General features: G+C 59.7%; 1 protein-coding gene across 10 annotated transcripts in view; it reads right to left on the bottom strand.

Moving 5' to 3' along the window:
* Window positions 1-17,809, bottom strand: part of NDRG4 (NDRG family member 4) — a 105,798-nt gene that overhangs the window by 2,962 nt on the left and 85,027 nt on the right. For 4 of the 10 annotated variants that reach the window (XM_060132099.1, XM_060132097.1, XM_060132096.1 and 1 more), the window contains exons 3-17: window positions 14,291-14,335; window positions 9,989-10,036; window positions 6,572-6,677; window positions 6,199-6,319; window positions 6,049-6,111; window positions 5,826-5,886; window positions 4,611-4,697; window positions 4,451-4,507; window positions 3,930-4,033; window positions 2,984-3,040; window positions 2,843-2,894; window positions 1,807-1,854; window positions 1,588-1,623; window positions 1,422-1,473; window positions 8-46 (exon numbers count right to left, since the gene is read on the bottom strand). In XM_060132099.1, the coding sequence (XP_059988082.1) occupies window positions 8-46; window positions 1,422-1,473; window positions 1,588-1,623; window positions 1,807-1,854; window positions 2,843-2,894; window positions 2,984-3,040; window positions 3,930-4,033; window positions 4,451-4,507; window positions 4,611-4,697; window positions 5,826-5,886; window positions 6,049-6,111; window positions 6,199-6,319; window positions 6,572-6,677; window positions 9,989-10,036; window positions 14,291-14,335 (976 nt within the window). The remainder of the gene's footprint in view (window positions 1-7; window positions 47-1,421; window positions 1,474-1,587; window positions 1,624-1,806; window positions 1,855-2,842; window positions 2,895-2,983; window positions 3,041-3,929; window positions 4,034-4,450; window positions 4,508-4,610; window positions 4,698-5,825; window positions 5,887-6,048; window positions 6,112-6,198; window positions 6,320-6,571; window positions 6,678-9,988; window positions 10,037-14,290; window positions 14,336-17,809) is intronic. The other 6 variants (XM_060132102.1, XM_060132101.1, XM_060132100.1 and 3 more) reach the window with 4 other exon arrangements.

Below are 17,809 nucleotides of genomic sequence, written 5' to 3'. Positions count from 1 at the left end.
GGGCTACCTGCTCCTCCACTCAGCCTTCGGTCCTTCAAGTATGCAACTAAGAGAGAAGACAGAGCCAGAGGGGCAGGGTTGGGGAGACAGAACACGGGTGAAGAGGAGGTCCGGCGAGATGAGGGCGTCGAGATGGGTCAGAGAGGAGAGGAAGGCACAGAGCAGGCTGGGGGCAGGGCCAGAGCCTCAGGAAGCCCCCTCCTGCCCACCCACCGAAGCAGCGGCCACAGAAGGAACCACAGCACTGACTGATGTCAGTCTGGCCCTAGGAGTCGGGAGAGCAGGGTGGGGTGCTCGTCTCACCCCCCGATTCTCCAGCCTGGGCTGCAGCACTGGGGGCTCACGCCCACAAAGCCTTTAAGGCCTATAACCTAGTGCCAGCACCCTCTCCATTCTGCTGGGGCTCACTCTCCCCGTGGACAGAACGCGGGAGGCCCGTATGACCTCCCAAATCCTTCCCAGCTCTTGGGCTGCCTGGTGGTATTTGTCCTGGGGCCCTGAGAATGGGTCCCAGCCCCGTGACAAGTACCGCTCACCCACCCGTCCCAGCAGCGTCTGCCAGGCACTTCCTGGGCTCAGCGCCCAGCCTCAGAGCCCCTGCTGGGTCTCACTGTGGGTCTTGGCCTCTTACTGCCCTACTTCTCCACAGACAAGCTGGCAGGGGGCCCCGGTCCCCTGGGGGCGGGGGGTGGAGGTCTGTTCCTGGCTGGCCCCCCAGCCTTCCCCCACAGGCCTGTCCTCCCCAGAAAGCCCAAGCTCCAGAGGCTGAGGTCTGGGGCGAAGAAAAATTCGGGCAGAGGAAGTTTCCTTCCAGGAGGAGAGCCAGGCGCAAGGGGGAGATGGAAGGAACTGAGGAGATGCACGTGTGTCAACAAGGGGGCATGTGCGCTGGTGGCGCTCATGAGCAGTGTCTCACCCCCGCACGAGGGGAAGTCGGGGGCGGGCAGGGAGCCAGTTCCACCCCTCTTTCCTCGGGGTCTTCAGATATGCCACCCCCAGTTTGGCTGCCTTCAGCTCTCCTAACACCCAGATGGCCTCACATGCCTTCCCCAGTCCCCAGACTCCAAGTCCACTCCTCTGATGCCCCTGGTACCATCCGGCATCTTCTCAGCCCTTCTCAGGTGCTGTAGGCCCAGCAGGCGCTGGGTGGGGTGGGTGACTCACCCCTAGGCAGGCTTCCCTGGCAGGACTCAGCCCCGGGCCCTCCTCCCCAGAGCTGGGAGAAGAGTCCCCCACCCCAAAAGGCCCAGCCCTGTCAGGAGAACAGTGCCCCAAAGCCTCCCCAAGGGCAGGGCCTGGCCTGGGACAATCAAATTACAACCTAGGTGGAGATGCCCTAGAGGCCCCCAGGCACAGCGTCAGCCCCAACTTGCTGCCTGCCCCCCAGTCTCTAGGGCAGGGTGGGGTGGAGGTATACTTACTGTAGCCCATGCCTTGCAGGAAGTACTTGAAGGCTTCAGTCAGCTTCCCGGGCTGCAGGGCAAAGGACCGGTACGTGCTTTGTTTGCCTGCCTGGGATTCAGGGGGAGGGGAGGCTTCCCCAACCCCTGGCCAGGTAAGGGACGGAGAGAGGGCCAAGAGTCTCACCTGTGTGACCTGGGGGAGCCCCCCGGAATCTGCCATCTGCAGGGGAGAGAGGAGGGTGAGCTGAGCAGGGGCCCCCTCACACCACACCCTGCCTGTCCCTGGCACACCCGGACAGGCTCCCCTGACCAGACACACCGTCTGGCTCTGCTCCCGCCTTGGCTGGGCCCCCAGGCAGGCCCCTCCCTGTGGCTGGGCGCAGGGTGGGGAGGAGGGCCTCACCTTCAGGAAGGTCGTGGTGGTTGGATCCAGTTTGGAGTTGCACTCAACCTGGGGACAAGGAACAGGCTTCAACAGAGTGAGGCGCCCGAGGGCTATCAGGCGTCCCCCTGCCCCAGGTGCTAAGGGAGGGTCTATCCCCAGAGTTGCGAGCCTCTACAGGTGAGGGCGGGAGTGCCGGGGGCAGACACAGGCACCTTGGCAAGGCCAAGGCCCTGGGGATCAGGAAGCAGCCCCCTGAGGGCCTGAGACCCTCTACTGCACTCACAACTGCTGCTGGGCTGGGGGCAGGGGCTGGGCAGCGGCCTCACAGCGAGCCAGGGCCACCTTGACGGGGGACGCTGGGAAAGCGCAAGGCACCCCAGAAGTCGGGCGTCAGAGGTGAAGGAGGGCCGAGGGTCAGCAGGAGACTCTGAAGCCCTGACCCTGCCTGGGTCGAGATGGCAGGCGCAGCCCACAGCCCTGCTCCCCGAAGCCCTCAGGCACATGGAGGGTGTCGTAGTTTGGGTGCACACTGGGGTCTTCTCTGGGCACTCCTGGACCCCTGACCCTCTGGGGGACGTGAACACCCCGGGCTGCCTGCCGTCAGAGTTCCAACAGGAGAGGTGACACATGATCCCCAAACATAATGGATGCATGTGATGGTCAAAGAGGGACCATTGCTGTGCTCATGAATTGCTTATTTCATAACAAGTGAATCCAATTTTAGAGAAAAGAGAGATCTTAGTCTCTGGGCCTAAAATGGGTGGAGAGTGTGGAGAGGCTGCCGTGCTGCAGGGAGGGGTAGGGTGGGGCAATCAGGTGGCGCGGTCCTGGCCCCAGGCCCCTCCTGTCTCCAGGCCTCCCTCACCTGAAGGATGGGGGCTGTCTCAGGCACTGGTACCTGGCAAGATGGTGGGGAAGTGGGATGAGAAGCCCACCATCCGGTGTCCCCCCGAGGCTTCCCGGGGCAGGGTCAGGAATTGGCCCCATTGGCCAGGAGCCAGTGACCCCTTTGCCCCTGCCACCCACTGGCACCAGGGCACAATCCCTCACTCACCACCCCCTCCTCGGCAGGTGCGTTATCCCCGACCACCAGCATCACAGGGCAGCTGCAGACACAGAGGAGAAGGGCTGTCTGGCCTGGGCACCGGAGAGGGGGTTACATAGGCCTGGCAGCTGGAGGGGGCAGGGCACTCACCGGAGCGTCTTGGCGTTGGGCACTGTTCCAGGCCTGTTAATGTCCAGGTCTCTGCGGCTGCAGGGAGAGGCGGAGGTGGGCATCCCAGGTCTGGATCCCGGGGCAGGGCTTTGGGGAATGTCCCCAAGCCTGACACTGCCGTATTTCAACCCCGTCCCTCCACATGGCAATTATGGCCCAACACCCCTGGAGGTGCTGGGCTGGCCCCAGATTGGGGGCTTACGCTCTAGCGTCTCAACGGTGAGACAAAGCCTCATACGTGCCATTGGCAAAATGGGGAGACAGAGACCTGTTCTGCACAAGTAGGGGCCTGAGGGCTCCCCTCACGTGACTTCTTCCGGGACCCCCCAAGCCATGCCAGGTGGGCCCTCACATTTGGCTCTCATTACGGGCTGTGCACCACCACCTGTGCTGGGAGTCCCGTGCCTTAGAGGCAAGCAGGCCAGGGCTTCCCTCCTTCTCCAGTGTTTCTCCAGCACCATGCACACAGCAGGCGTTCAATAAATATTTGTAGGAGAAAGAGAAGGAGGGGCAGGCCAGCGCGGCGGGGGGGGGGGGGGCGGGGGGCGCGCGGCGGCCACTCCCCTGCAGGGCAACCCCTAAGGAGCTCCAAGGAGCACTTAATCCAACCTCCTCTCAATTTAGGGAGGTCAGCACTGAGGCTCAGGGCAGTGGGGGCAGCAGGTGGCGCCCACATCCCCCACTGCTCCCACTGGCAACGCCCAAGGGAGGGGGAGGAGTGGAAGAGCTCTGCTCCCCCTCTGCCCCTCGCGAGGTGTGACCCTGGGCAAGAGATCACCCCTCTCGGAGGCTCATCGGTCCACTCATCTACGAACTGGGAGAGTGTGTTGCCAGCCGTGGGCAGCTGTACCGGGGAGGGGGGGTCCCCCAACTGCGTGAGCGCTCCCGTCCTGGTGCCGCCAGCTGGGACCCGAGCCGCCCACACCTGTTGTACATGTTCCAGAAGAGCTGCAGGTTGGCCTGGTTCACCACATTCCCGATCTGCTGCCGGTAGCTCTGCACCAACTCTGTGTTGCTCACCAGCTCCTCCTGGGCCCCGGGGACGGGGGATGAGCGCACGGGCGGCAGGGCAGTGTGGAGCCACAGACCGGGACTGGCTCAGAGGGGGCATCTCTGGCCGGAGCGGCCCCTGCCCCAGCCCCAGAGGTGTGGAGGGAGGGGGGAGGGGGAAGGGTGTGTGGGGGGAGCCCACGGCCTGGGGAGGGGAGGGGAGGGGAGGGGAGGGGAGGGGAGGGGAGGGGACCCCGCCCCATCCGTCTCCCCAGTCCGTCTCGGGTGCTGCAGTCTCGCGGCTGATCCCGGGGCAGGGGTGAGGCATGTCTGATGCCCCATCACCCCGCCACCCTCTTCCTCCTGCCCGGCCGGGAGGGGGGGCAGAACCAGGCCCTCGGGAGAGTCCCAACCCGCCGCTCCGGCTCCCGCGTGAGGACGGCTCCGCCCCCTTACCTGCCTGAAGAGGTGGGAGAGCACCGTGTCGGGTAAAGTGCTAGTCAGGCTGGAGAGCTGCGGGCCGAGGCGGAGCCAGCGTGAGGGACGGGACGCCACGCCACGCCACGCCCCGCCCCGCCCCACCCCACCCCACCCATTCCAAGCGGACCGCGCTCACCTTGGTGGCCGCCCAGTCGATCCAGCCTTTGCCGTTGGGGTCGATGTTTATCAGCACCAGCCCCTCCACCAGGTCGGGGAAGATGAGCTGCCGGGACAGGGAGACAGGGCTTGGGGGGCGGGGCAGGGAGCCCAGTCTTCCCACCTGGAAAACGGACTGTAAAATTCTGGCCCTGCCCGTCTCAACAGGCGGTTGCTAGGATCTGAAGAGAAGGCCGCGCTCTGTAAGGGCTTCAAGGTACCACTGATAACCAAGTGCCTTCAGCTGGGAACTTGCCTGGGGGCCCCTGCCCATCCTCCTCCCCAACTGGAACCTTTCAAAACCCTTTTATTTGGAATCTATCTATGCCTATTTCACTGTTTTTCAGCCCCTTTAATATACCTTTGAAGAGGCTACTATTGCAACACTAAGGATTAAACATCTTCAATGCAATATTTTGTTTCTTTGCTTTCATAGAAAAAACCCTAGTGATATTAAGAAACTGACCTTCCCAAAGCCTGTTTTGTGTTAGACATTGTAAAAGAGATTCAAGTTTTCCGTTCGACTGTCTGCCTGTGTTAGGGGAAAATGGTGATATATATACAATACTGAGGTCATGTCAAGGTTGTCTGGGGTGGCTGGGAATAGTTGACAGTTAACAAAGTGGTTAAGTACTGCAGTGGAAATTGGAGTTGAAAATTCTTAGTCAGTTTTTTTGTTTTATTCTTTTTTTTTTTTGAAGAAAGAAATACTTTGAATCCTAAAAATTAAGTTTTTGCTTTTAGAGATGGAAAGCTTGTGAGCTCCTACCCGACATGATGTTTCTGAAACCTGAATTTCTTTAAACCTCGCAAACTTATCATAAGTGTAATTTTACATTAAAAAATGATTCATGTTTAAGTATTACCCTAATTAGTGAATGAGTGATTAGGATAATCCTTATTTAGTGGCTGGAGTAATTAGTTGTATAGTTTGTTGCTAAGAGAAAGTTTGGTTTTGGATAATGGTTGAAACAACTTATGGCTCATAGTGTTTTAATGAATTGTATAGAAAAAGTAACCTTGTTTTTTTTTTAAAGTTAATTTCCTTGGAGGAAAAAAAGAAAAAAGGACTTTTCCTAAGTGAAGAGGAAGTAGGGGGAGGAGGAAAGGAAGACAGGAAGGAAAGTTCCTGTGGGGTTGCCCCTGGGAGAGACCAGTCCTGGGATTAGTTACAGGGGCGGGTGGAGAGACTCACTGCAAACTTGGCCAGCACGTAGGCTCCGGCTCCCACGCCAATGCCAATCACGTACTTGAACCTGATAGAGAGCATGGCTGGTCACTCTAGGGGTTTCCCATGATTGCCATCCACAGCAGACCCACCCATAGCCCTCAGCGCTCAGCTGGAGCCTGCTGGCTCTGCGGAGATGGTGGGCGCCCCCTGGCCCCCAGCACAGGGGCAGGGCAGGGCGAGGACTCACCCAAAGTGCTGCACCACACTGGGGAGCATGGCGGCTAGCTGCTCCATGGAGGGGAACTGGTACCTGCAGGCAGAGCACCAGGTCAGGCCCAGTGCAGCCGGGGGTACAGGGCTGGGGAAAGCTGGGGAGTGGGTCGCTCCGGGTACCTACCCCTGAGGAAACTGCGAGGCCCCCACCTGCTGACCGGGGGCATCCACGTGACACACCACAAAGTGCTTGGTGATCTCCTGCATGTCCTCGAAGTTGAAGAAGGTATTGAAGCACAGCTTGTCTGCAAAGACAAAGCTCTCAGCTGTGGCTGAGCCGGGAGAGGCGGGCAGGGAGGCCCATGGATGCTGAAAGGGAGGTCGAGGCAGAGGTGGTCAGCCTCATGGTTCAGCGGGGAAACCGAGACCCCAATGGCTAGGGGCACAGAGCTAAGTGTGAGTGGGGATCTACGGGGCTCTGTGGGGAGGGAGGGGGGCCTCTCTGTTCCGGGAGATTCGAGGCAGTGGAGGGCCAAAGGACGCTGAGGCGCACTTACGGTTGAGACCCACGTCATGGTAGGTGAGGATGGCCGGGCGGTTCCCCTTGGGGGAGCCCCGGATCACCACGTGCAGAAGGCCGTAAGGCGTCTCGATGTCGTGCTCCTGGAGGGGAGAGACAGCGCTGGACACTCCGGGCAGCCCCCAGTCCTGGCTCTTCCGGGAAATGATGCTGTGGGGCAGCCTGGGGGCTGCTGGGCCTCTGGGGGGACTTTCACCCCCATAGGGTGGGGCGTCCCCTTCTCACCACCCCCAGCCACCCCCAGAGAGGACAGACCAGAGGGAGCACCCCTTCCCAAGGCTGTTCAGCACAGGGGCAACGTGAACTGGTCTGCACGTGAAAGTTCTGGTCTCCTCTGCAAACCAGCCAGTGGGACGAGCTGCCACTGCCCAGGCCCAGGCTCAGGCCCTGCTGCACTCAGGCCTCCAGGGTCCAGTGAAGCCCATTTTCCCCATCTCACTGCAGCCCCTCCAGGACAGCTCTGCCGTCCCCACTGAGTCCCGCCCCCACCATGTTCCCCCTCGACTCAGAAGCCTTCAAAAGGGCCGCAGCTCCTGAAGGGGACTGGCCTCAGCAGCTCACCTAGAATCCACGGCAAAGACCCCTTGCTAGCCAGCCCAGCCTCCCACCCCGACACCTGCCCCTGGTTCCACCTCCAGGCTCTTGCTCCTGCCTCTCCGTGATCCCCAAGGCCTCCCTCAGGCTAGACTCCCACCCCCTCCCCAAAGGCCTTCTGCAGCGGCCGCTCTGGGGTCCTCTCGTGTTCACGCCTTTGCTTTCGCTGCTCAGGGTCGTCAGTTCTCCAGGAAGCAGGAGCTGGATGCTGCAGGTTCAAGACCCGCTCCGGCCCCTACTGTGTAACTCTGAGCAGGGCATGCACTTCTCTGTGCCCCAGCCACCGCTGCCTAAGCCACCTCATCAGGACTCTGTGAGAACTAAACAAGCTGGTATCTGCCGAGTGTTTAGCACTTGGAAAGGGGCCCAGAAAGGGGGCTGCCGTGGGTGGGCATCTCTAAGCCCTGGGGAGGCGCCCTGCTGGCTGGTCCTTCTGCAAACTATTCCCTCTTGGCCACTCATGGGGAGGCTCCAAGAGGGTCTGTCAAAGCTGAACAAACAGCCCTGCTGGCACCAGGGGGAGTCCTGGGAACTACGGGGGGTGGCCCCAGGGAGTTGGAGGTGGGGCTAGGGTCAAGGACAGTCAGATGGGACTGAGCACCTACTGTGTGCCAGGTGTTATGCAAGAGAGAAGGAGCTCGTTTCCCCATCTTTCAAGTGGAGGACACTAGGATGCTCAGATTCAGAGACAACCTAAGTTCTTGCCTCTGACAGGAGAGTGGAGACTCAGGCAGGGAACATCTTCTTGGAGACTGGCCTTCTTGGGTCTGGGCTCAGAGGACCACTGTCGAGGCCTGTCTCCAGTGGGGAGAGACAAGGCAGTGCCAACCCTGTGGCTCGAGGCTGCACCCCGGGAGCCACACTTCTGGGAGTCCTCCAGGCAGGCCCGAGCCCACCACAGCCTCCCCACGGCCCAGGCCTGTCCTCCCTCAGGGCTATCAAAACAAGGAACAATTCCTGCTCACTGACCACTGACCAGATGCTTTTCATGTATCTTCTTATTTATCCTCACAGAGGAGGAAACTGAGGCTAGGAAAGAACTGACTTGCCCAAGGCCAAGTTCCGAGAAGGCAGAGGGGGACCTTGCCAGGTGCCAGCCTCAGGCTGCTTTTTTCTGAGGAAGACATCAAGCTCCATGCAAGAGACTTCTGAGCAAGCGGCCTCTCCACAGGGTGCGTGTCCCTGCTGGGCCCCTGCCTCATCCCCACCCCCCAGGCTCTGTTGGCGCTGGAGGGCAGGGCCTGGGGCAGGAAGAGTGCACAGTGCTAAGGAAGGTGGGATGGGGCAGGAGGGGCACACGGTGTTATGGAGGGTGGGCTGGGGGCAGGAGAGGGCGTCCACAGCACAAGAGCTGCAGTGCGCTTCCTGCGGCATAGTTCTCGGAGCGGGGTCAGCTCTAGCCAGCAGAGCGCAAGTCAGGGCCCAGGGCGTGGTCCTCCCAGATCTCCACTGCCCCGTGGGCGTGTGTGTGAGGGCAGTGTCTGCCCCTCCCAGTCCCGGTGTGGCCGCCCAGGTCCCCATGCCCCACCAGGGGCAGCGGGACTAAGTCGCAGTGTTTGCACCACTAAGGCTCAGGCCCCCGGGGATGGGCTGGGCTGGGCCTGGACAGGCCATCGGGAGCACCAGCCCGGTTGCCCACTGACCTTGGCTCAACCCTCCACCGACCTCCCTGCACCCTCTCGACCCAGGAGTTCAGATCCAGGTAATCCTGATAGAGGCCAAAGGTCCCCAAGAGGGGCGCCCCAAAGGCCGCAGCCAGATGCGCTTTGAGTCCCCCGATCCCCAGGGCCGAGGGCTCTCATTGGCTCTTGGTGACGTCAGAGCCCGTCCCCGCCTCCAGGTGGGCGCCAGCGCGAGGCACTGCGGCAGCAAGGGAGGGGGCTCTAATGTCCTCTCTCTCTGCCTGTCCGGCTCCCCTCATCCGTGACCTTGAGCGCTGCGGGAGGGGGGGGCCTTCCGAGCGCGCAGGGCTGCTTGGATTCCTACCATCAACCGCATCAATAATTCAAGGACCGGGTCTGCAGCGGCGGGTAGGCGCTGACGTCGTTGCCTGGGTAGAGGTCGGCCCCATGGCCTCCGGACCCGGCAGGGCAGGCAGGGCAGGCTACGGGGTAGAGGGGTATGTGTACCCCTGCCTCTCCCTCCTGGAGTTAGAACAGCACCGAGCCTGGGCACCTGCTGCCCCCAGGCAGAAGGAGGCACCCTGGTCCCCCCGGGGCCCCTAGCCCTGCAGGTTCATCCCTCCAGCATTGCCTTCCTACGCCCAGAAAATAAGGCGCAGCGACCCCCTTCTCCCTTCAGGGACCCCAGCCTGACGGACCAGTTAACACCATAACCCAGACTTCCCTACTTCTGCCTGACTAGCACCCTGCAGTCCCCCAAACAACCAAGACAACCCGCGCAGGGTCAGGAGGTGTCTGCAGGCACAGACACGCAGGGAACAGCTTCCACAGGGCTGAGGTGGTCACAGGCGCCAGGCAGAGCCAGGTGGGCACATGCCAGGCGGAGGGCACACCGTCAGTGGGACATACACATGCCTACACACCGATCCATGCAGGCTTACAAACAAGTCACAGCCCGTTCCAGTTTGTGCAGAGATTTCAGCCTTCCCCGCCGTCCCCTGTGGACCCTGACCAGCAGCTACCCCCAACCGCTGCAGCAGACCAGGGTGCCTGGAACCCGCTGGCCTTGCCCAGTGACCCCCAAGGGGAGGCGACTGAAGGCAGAACCACCACCAGACAGAGGTAGAGGGATCCCCTCCCTCCCCGCCCGCCTCGCCACCGCCAGACTCCGCACTCACCCCATCCCAGCACTCCGGCATCTTGCTGAGGGAGGCGACCCGCCTCGACTAGGAAGGGCAAACAAAGGCCTGAGTCACCAGAGTCCAGAGAGAGGGGGCAACGCAAGTAGGAGACCAGCGGCTCTATGACGGGGCACAGCTCCCGGGCCATTTATATGTAGAGCCAGGGGGTGGCGGGGGGGTGGGGCCCTGGGCTGGCCCCTCCTCCCTGCGGGGTTTCTGAGCAGCCACTCGCTCACCCGGAGCCCCTGCTCCCAGATTGGCTTTCAGGAGACAAACTTGGCTCTGATTGGCTTCCAAGGTTCTCACTCACCCCATCTCCTGCTCCTCCCACCCCCAGCAAGACAGTCTTGATGGTCCCCAGCCCCTGCATCCGGCCCACCCCCAGCACAGAGGCTCACAGCAGCAGCTGCACACGGGTCCTAGGAAGACAAGAGGCCACGTGTACAGGTGTGCCCTGTGACAGGCACACAGGAGCCTCTCAAAGACGAGCACACCGAAGCAGGGCAGGGTGGACCACACAGGCATGCCCTAGACAGCAGAGCCCTTGACCCATACCCTGGGAGCAGGGAGGGCCCGAGAGCGCCCCAAGCCCAGCCTCCACGTCAGAAAGGCCTAGATCCCTTAACCTTGAGGGGATACGGGGAGTCACTGCTGCCTGGGGCAACCTGGGTCATGACCCTACTCCAGGGGACTGCTCCTTCTCCACCCCCAGGGTCTCCCCTTGGGCAGCCCCCACTTTGCCCACATGTATACCCAGCGCCTGCTCATGCTGGGGAAATGGGGGTTCTGGGGCCAGGGGGCCTGGGCAGATTGCAGGACCAGGGAGATGGTGAGCACACACCAGCTCTGCCCTCCCCCACCCCCACCCTGCAAAAGGGGCTGGAGGCCACTAGAGACAGGAGGAGGGACGGGAGGCAGCTTGTCCATGTGGGCATGCCCACCTGCCCCAGACACACCCAGCCCTCTTTCCTGGGGCCACCCAGCCTGGGGCTTGGCTCTCGAGTCTCTGGGGAGCAGGATGCTCGAGCCGCCTCCCACCGCCTCCCGCTGTCCTGAGCAGCAGGACAGGTGCTGGAGGTCACGTGGCTCAAGATTTGGGGGTGGAGCTGGCCAGAGACATGCAGGCAGAGTAAAGAGATTAGAAGGGGCAGGGAAAGGAGAGCAGAGAAGGAGAGGAAATAGGCCAGGGAGGGGAGCAGAGGAGGGAGCCCAAGGGCTGAGAGAAGCAAGAGCAACAGAGAGAGGGAGGGGTGTGGGCCCCTGTGCCCCCATTCTGTCTCTTTGGTGAGGGGACACGCCACTGGTCCCAGCCTGTGCCGACAGCCCTGCACGCTGGCTGGCTGCCCTGGGGGAAGGTGGTCACCTCCCCATCTCTGGGTGCCTAGTGACCTGGCCAGCCCCTGCCACGTATGCTATTCCTGGCCATGTCCTCTGCCTGGGGGGCATCAATAACTTTCCTTGCCCCTCTCTGACCTCTCGCACTGCGGGCCTAGTGCAGAGTGCTGGGGGCCTGTGGTCTCCCAGGGCAGCCGGGGTGTGGAATGGGCTATCCCCCAGCCCCTCCTGTTCTGTCCATGTTCCCTGTTCCCTGCAGCCACTTCGGCACAGGCAGAGGCTCTGGCAATTGAGGTGGTGTGCAAAAGCACAGCTCTGTCTGCAGACAGGCCCACAAAATCCTCCCATATGCTTCTGGAAGAGGGGCAGGGTGGGGTGGCCTCCCACCCTTTCTGCCACTAAAACCCTGCCCCTTCATGGTCCCCCCATCCAACCTTATGCCCACCTGAACCTCTGAGTAGCCTTTCCCACCCTTGGACCTGGGAGATCTCAGACACTGCCCACCCCAAGCCACGGCCTTCCAATTCTGCTCAGCTCACTGGTTTCAAATCCACAGACCTGAGTTTAAATTCCAGCTTCCCCACGCACTAGCTGGGTGACCTTGGACAAGATTTTTAAACTCCTCTGTGCCTTGGTCTCAACTGTCAAATAGGAATTGTGCCTTCCTCACAGAGCTGCTAGGATGAAGAAAAGACTCATACATCAGTACATGTAGTGGCCTATATGCAGGCTTATATGCAGGCCTCTCCCAGGCCTGCCCAGGGGAGAAATGGGATAATCTGTGTGTCTCTCCAACCTGTTGGCCTCCTCCCTGGAGGTTGTACAGTTGTGGCTGAATAAGGCAGGCTCAGGTCCTGCTAGCCAAACCCTGCTAGTCTTTGCTGTGTGACCTCAGGCAAGTCAGTCAACAACTCTGAGCCTCCACATCTGTAAATGGTAGAAAAGCAGTGTAGCTGCTTGCACAGGTAGCCTTAGGGAGCAAGGGTAACACATAATCTTCACAAACCTATGAGACAGGATGAAGTGCTGAAGCACAGAGAAGTAAATTCTCCCACTCAGCTAGTAAGCAGTGGAGCTCAGCACCCCGGGCCTGAGGTCACATTAAGAGTAGTAAATGCTTAGTACCGTATCTCCCACGTGCCATACTCCATCCAAATGCTTTGCACATGTTACTTTATTTTATCCTCTGAACACCCACTTTACAAACAAGGAAAATGAAGCACAGAGAGGTTCTGCAACCTGCCCAACATCACACAGCCAGTGGGTACAGAGCCAGGAACCACACGCAGGCAGTCTGGCTCTAGTGGCCACTAGTCACAGCCCAGGGTCTGAGTGCCCAGCCCAAGGGCACCAACCCCGACCCTGCAAACACCCGGGGAGGGCTGAGCTGCCTGCCTCACTCTACAAATGAGGTAGTGACCTGTACTGGAGGTCAGGTGGCAGGGCCAGGACCTGGACCCAGGTCTTCCTAGTTCTAGTTTGTCCTTCTGCCTCCCCCCACTGGCTGGGCCCACTGAGGCAAGGGACTGAGCAGGATAAAATCCCTGCCAGGCCTTGGCCCAGACAAGGGCCATCCTGGCAGCTGCTTTACTGAAAAAACAATTAAAAGAAAAAGCAGCCGCTGTGTGGTGTACCCAGAGTACACAGTAAGGCACCTTTCAACACACGCTGCACTTTACCAAGCAAAGGATCTTGAGAACCAAGGTCCCACACACATGGGGTGACCACCCTAGTCTGGGCCCGGCAGATGGGTGCAGGGGACCCCAGGATTCTCATCACCTATTTCACCCTCCAATCTGCCTCCCAGGGTGTGTGTGTTTTGGGGGCTGGCAGTCAGCACCGTTGGCGTCCAGTGAGCCCCACTCAGTGTCGGGCAGGGGCTGATTGCTCTGGATTTTATTTCAGCAGCCCCCTCCTGTGGAGGAGGGTCTGTTTGTTCACACATTCCAGCCCTCATTTGGAGCAGGGAGGACAAAGGGAACTCTGGCTGGGCCTGGGACACCTTGTGGACACCTCCCCGGCCTCCAGTTCCCCACTCCCCCAGGCCTCATCCTGTCTTCTCGAGCTCCAGAGGCCTTTGTGTTTGGAGCTGGTGCTCCCAGGAGACCAGAGCATGTGCCCAAGGGCCACTCTGATGCCTCTGCTTGCGTCCTTGAAGGACGGGTGACCCAGGGTCAAAAGCACAGTTCGTATCCAGATCCTCAGATCCTGGCTGCAGCTCCGTGCGCCTGGGAGAGGAGCCGGCGGGCCACCCCTCCTTCCACGTCACCCCTGCGTCCAGACCACGAGGCTGAGGCTGTCACGGGGCTGGGAGACTGACCCAAATTGGATGGTGGCCTGGGGGCTAGCTCCTGCCAGCCAGGAGGAAGGTCCCAGAAAAGTCTGACTTTGTTCAGTAGGTTATGATGGCCAGCGGGGCCCTGGAGCCCTGTGAGGCTCCCATTGTGTCTGCTGTCATTCCTTTTCTGAGACGCCGAAATAAACGGCCACTATGGGACTCACAGGGGAGGAATGGTTGGCCAAGTGAGCAAAATCAGAAATCATCATGCAGAGAAATAAAAACAAAGAATGATTTCAGTTTCACAGGGAATCTGGCATCAAACTAAAGAGGACATGGTTGTCCCGGGCAACTGTTGCCATGGAAACAGGAGCTATTTCAGAGCATCAACCTGGCTTTCATAGGAGGAAAGTGCTGATTCAGATGACAGCATCCTCACTCCCCCAGACCTCTCCTCCTTTCCCTGTCCTGTTCAAGGAGAGAGGGGGCATTTCTCCACGGGACAGAAGGGAGGCAAAGCCACTGTGAGCAGTGGGGGTGGTCCTGGAGGCTTCCAAGTGCCCAGTCCCTGTGGCTTCAGGCTGGGGGCACGTGGAAGGGCTGTGACCCTCCTCTGAAACAGGCTGGGTGGGGGAGGGGCCAGCCAGCAGCTGGTCCCCATCTGGGGAGGCTGAGCAGAGACCTACCTTCCAGTCTGTGTCCACAGCCAAGAGGAAGGTGTCGGAATTCTCCTAAAGCAAGGCAAACAGAGGGGGTGGCTCGTTAGGCCCCAGGCTGGGCCAGGCAGGGAAGGCAGGCGGCCACAGGGGCTCTGCCTTGAGCAGACTCGCTTGCTGTTCCCCAGGCTATCTTTTTTTTTTTTGGCCACACCATGCGACATGTGGGATCTTAGTTCCCAGGAGAGGGATCAAAGCCGGCCCCCTGCAGTGGAAGCACAGAGTCTTAACCACTGGACCGCCAGGGAATTCCCTCCCCAGTCTATCTTAACGTTAACAAAAGTGACAGAGGGCTTCCCAAGCGCCGGGCATCAGGCCATTTAGTACCTGACAGATGAGGCTACGAGCAGCTAAACACATTGATTTTACCTGTTAATTTTTTTTTACCTATTAATTGAAAACGTGAAGATTTCCACTTTACAGGTGAGAAGGGTGAGGCTCAGAGAGATGGAAGCACATGGCTAGAAAGTGATGGAATAATCTCTGACCCCAAATTCTTGCTGTTCAGCACTTTGCCCGCTGTCCCCACAGATGACTTTTGAGGTCGCCCATCAGGGCACAAGCACAGAGGCGGGCCTATCACACCCACTTTAGGGATGGAGAAGCTGAGGGAGAAGGGGGCTTTTCTGACCTGCACAAAGGCGCTGTCTGGGCCTCTGCAGTAGCTGCTCCCACCTTTCCACACCTGCCTGCTTCATGCTCTCAAAGCACCAAAATCCCCTGCTTTTAGGCTCATTTATGGTGACTGGTGTGAGTCTCTGATTGGTGCCCATCCCTCCCACTGGACTGCAGGCCCCGGGAGGGTATGGACCACGTTTGACTCAGCTCTCAGCATAAAGCCTGGCATGGACCAGGCTCCTCAAACACAAACAGATCTGGATGAACAAGTCTACCTTCATGAATGAGGGGAGCACGATTTACATATACCCACTGTTTATAAGGTGGCAGAAACGGAGAGTGGAGGAATGGGGGCCTGAACCCCACGTGTCTGCATTGCCAGGCTCTCCCTGATGCAGCCCGGCGGCCCTCAGACACTCTACACCCGCCCTGGGTCCCTGTCTGGGGAAGGAACCTCATGGGGGGATCCCACATATCCAGGAAGAGCAGAGATCTGGGGCCTCTGCCCTGCCTTCTACTGTGTCTGTCTAGAACCCTCTCTGCTCTCCTCTGCTCACTGTGGGCAGATCACTTAGCTTCCAAGCCTCAGTGTCTGTGAGGATTAAACAAGGGGCACAGAGAGCAGTCACTCTCTCCTTGGCACTGCTGCACTGGACTCTGTGCTACAGATGCTACTGAATACATATGTGGATAAATGAGACAGACGAGAACCAGGATATTATGGGAGGACAGCGAGCGAAGGGCAGGGCTACTAGGTGCAACAAGGAGGAAAATGAACCCAAGTCACAGGAGCAGGGAGGAAAACATTGAAAAGCAGCGAACCTGATGTTTTCACCCACCTGCATTCTGGCAGTTGGAGTGGGAGGGGTGATGGAAAAAATCAGACAGCACTAGAGGCTCTCGCACGAAAAAGGAAAGCCAGCTCTCAGATGAAATCAACAATGGCTCTCCTCCCCTCCTGGTTCCTCCAGGGCCTGGGGGCTCTGCCTGGGGAGGGGAGGAGAGCATGGTGGCCACTCCTGGACCCTCCAAGGAAGGGGGCAGGGGTCTGGGGGAAAGGGTCGAGGCTGGTTATCAATGAATCCTCTTACCTTGGAAGACCTTGCCCGAGGGGGGGCCAGGGAAAGAGATGCAGGAGATTTTCATGGGGATGGGAAGCTTCAGATGGGCAGGACCCCAAACCAAGAAACAGCAGGCATAATACAAGCCAATCCAGAGACACTGGAGGCCTGGGAGGAACCACATGGACATTCCAAGGAAAACCGGTGGGCGAGAGGGCCCAGCTGAGAGGAGGGGAGCAGGCCCAGGAGCGGCCTAAGGAGACCCAGGTGGGGATGCAGGCATGGGGAGAATCAATGATTCTTCCACGGAGCCCTGGACACACCAGGCAAAGACTCCAGAAGCAAGCGAGTCTGAAATGGCGGAGGGACGGTGGGTAACCGTGTGGAAGTATTTGCTCCTCAGTGCATTCAGGGAATTTGCACCTGGGAGGCTGAGGAAGATTTAAAAAGTGAAAAGGACTGGCACTTCTGTCCCGTGCAGCTGGACAGGGGAATCTGTCCGTGGGTGTAACCGCCTGGGAGAGGGAGGCAGAGAGCGAGGCAGAGCTTCAAGACAGGACTGCACCAGTTGTCACTGAAATCTGGAAAGGCCACACTGGGAGCACCTAGGAGGATTTTGGGGGGTTGAGGATGGGGCCATTAGTCCGCCTTGGGAAAAGCAGATGTGACCAGTGACCAGGTCTACAGGGCTTGTGCTGACCCGAGAAAGGAGAGAAACTCAGCTGGGGATTCGCAGCCTCCGTGGAGGACTGAGACGCAGACCATCGTGCAGGGGAGCCAACTCTGGTCCAGGTGGGATGAGGTGAGAGACACCAAATGCAGCAGGAAGAAGGCAGAGCCCGGGGGCTGGTCAAAGGGGCTCAGGGAGGGAGGGGCAGCGAGGTGCTGGGCCAGGCTGGGCAGAGAAGGGGTGCGAGGGGCCCTGCCAAGGTGGGGGGTGGAAGAGACAGGCATGGAACGTGTGAGGCCAAGGTGCCCTGCGCGCTCTGTGCCACCCACAGCTGCACACCCCGTACCAGCAGGCAGCCCCCTACCCCTGAGCCCTGGTGATGAGTGCAGGGGTCCCTGAGAGCCACCATCCGGCCCACCACGCCCTCACAAGAAGGCTGGTGTCTGCTCGCATGCCTCGAAAGATGGGCTGTTTGTGGGGAGGAGGGACTTTTCAGAGAGTTCTGAAAAACTTCTTTCTTCTGAGCTGCATCACAATCTATAGCTTCCACCCGACCCAAGTCTTTACTGAGAGCCTACTGTGTACCAGGCACTGTGCTAGGAACTGGGGAGATCGGGGAACCAAACGGACAGGGTCTCTGCTCCAGGAGCCTGTGGGGCAGAGCCCGAGAGCCCTAAGTGCCAGGCCCGGAGGGTGTGCGGGTGTCAATATTAGAGCCGGTGGTCGGAGAAGGCCTTCCTGAGGAGGGGGCATCTGAGCAGAGCCTGAACAAAACGAAGGGCCAGCCCTGAAGAGTCCTGCGGCTAGCGTGTCCCAGGCAGAGGAAACAGCCGGGAATATGACCAGCCTGTTCGAGGAAGAGCAGTGAGCCTGGGAGACAGGATAGGAGCCAGCAGGGGGAGGGGGTGCAGAGCACACCCTGGGCCCCGGGAAGGACTGTGGCTGCAACTCCGAGTGCTACGGCAGCCACTGGCCAGCTGGAAGCAGAAAAGTGACATGATGTGTGGAATTTTTAGTTTACGCAAAAAGGATAAAATTACGGGGGTACCTTACCAAAGCCAAGAACAATAGTTAAAAACAGGCCTCAGGAGGGACGGTGGCCAGTAATAGAAATCAAATCTGGTCAGTCTAAGCAAAAAA

Source organism: Lagenorhynchus albirostris, chromosome 19, assembly GCF_949774975.1.
Source record: "Lagenorhynchus albirostris chromosome 19, mLagAlb1.1, whole genome shotgun sequence".
Classification (NCBI taxonomy): Eukaryota; Metazoa; Chordata; class Mammalia; order Artiodactyla; family Delphinidae; genus Lagenorhynchus; species Lagenorhynchus albirostris.
Note: the sequence above shows the minus strand (reverse complement) of the source record. Positions and strands in the feature narration are given on the sequence as shown.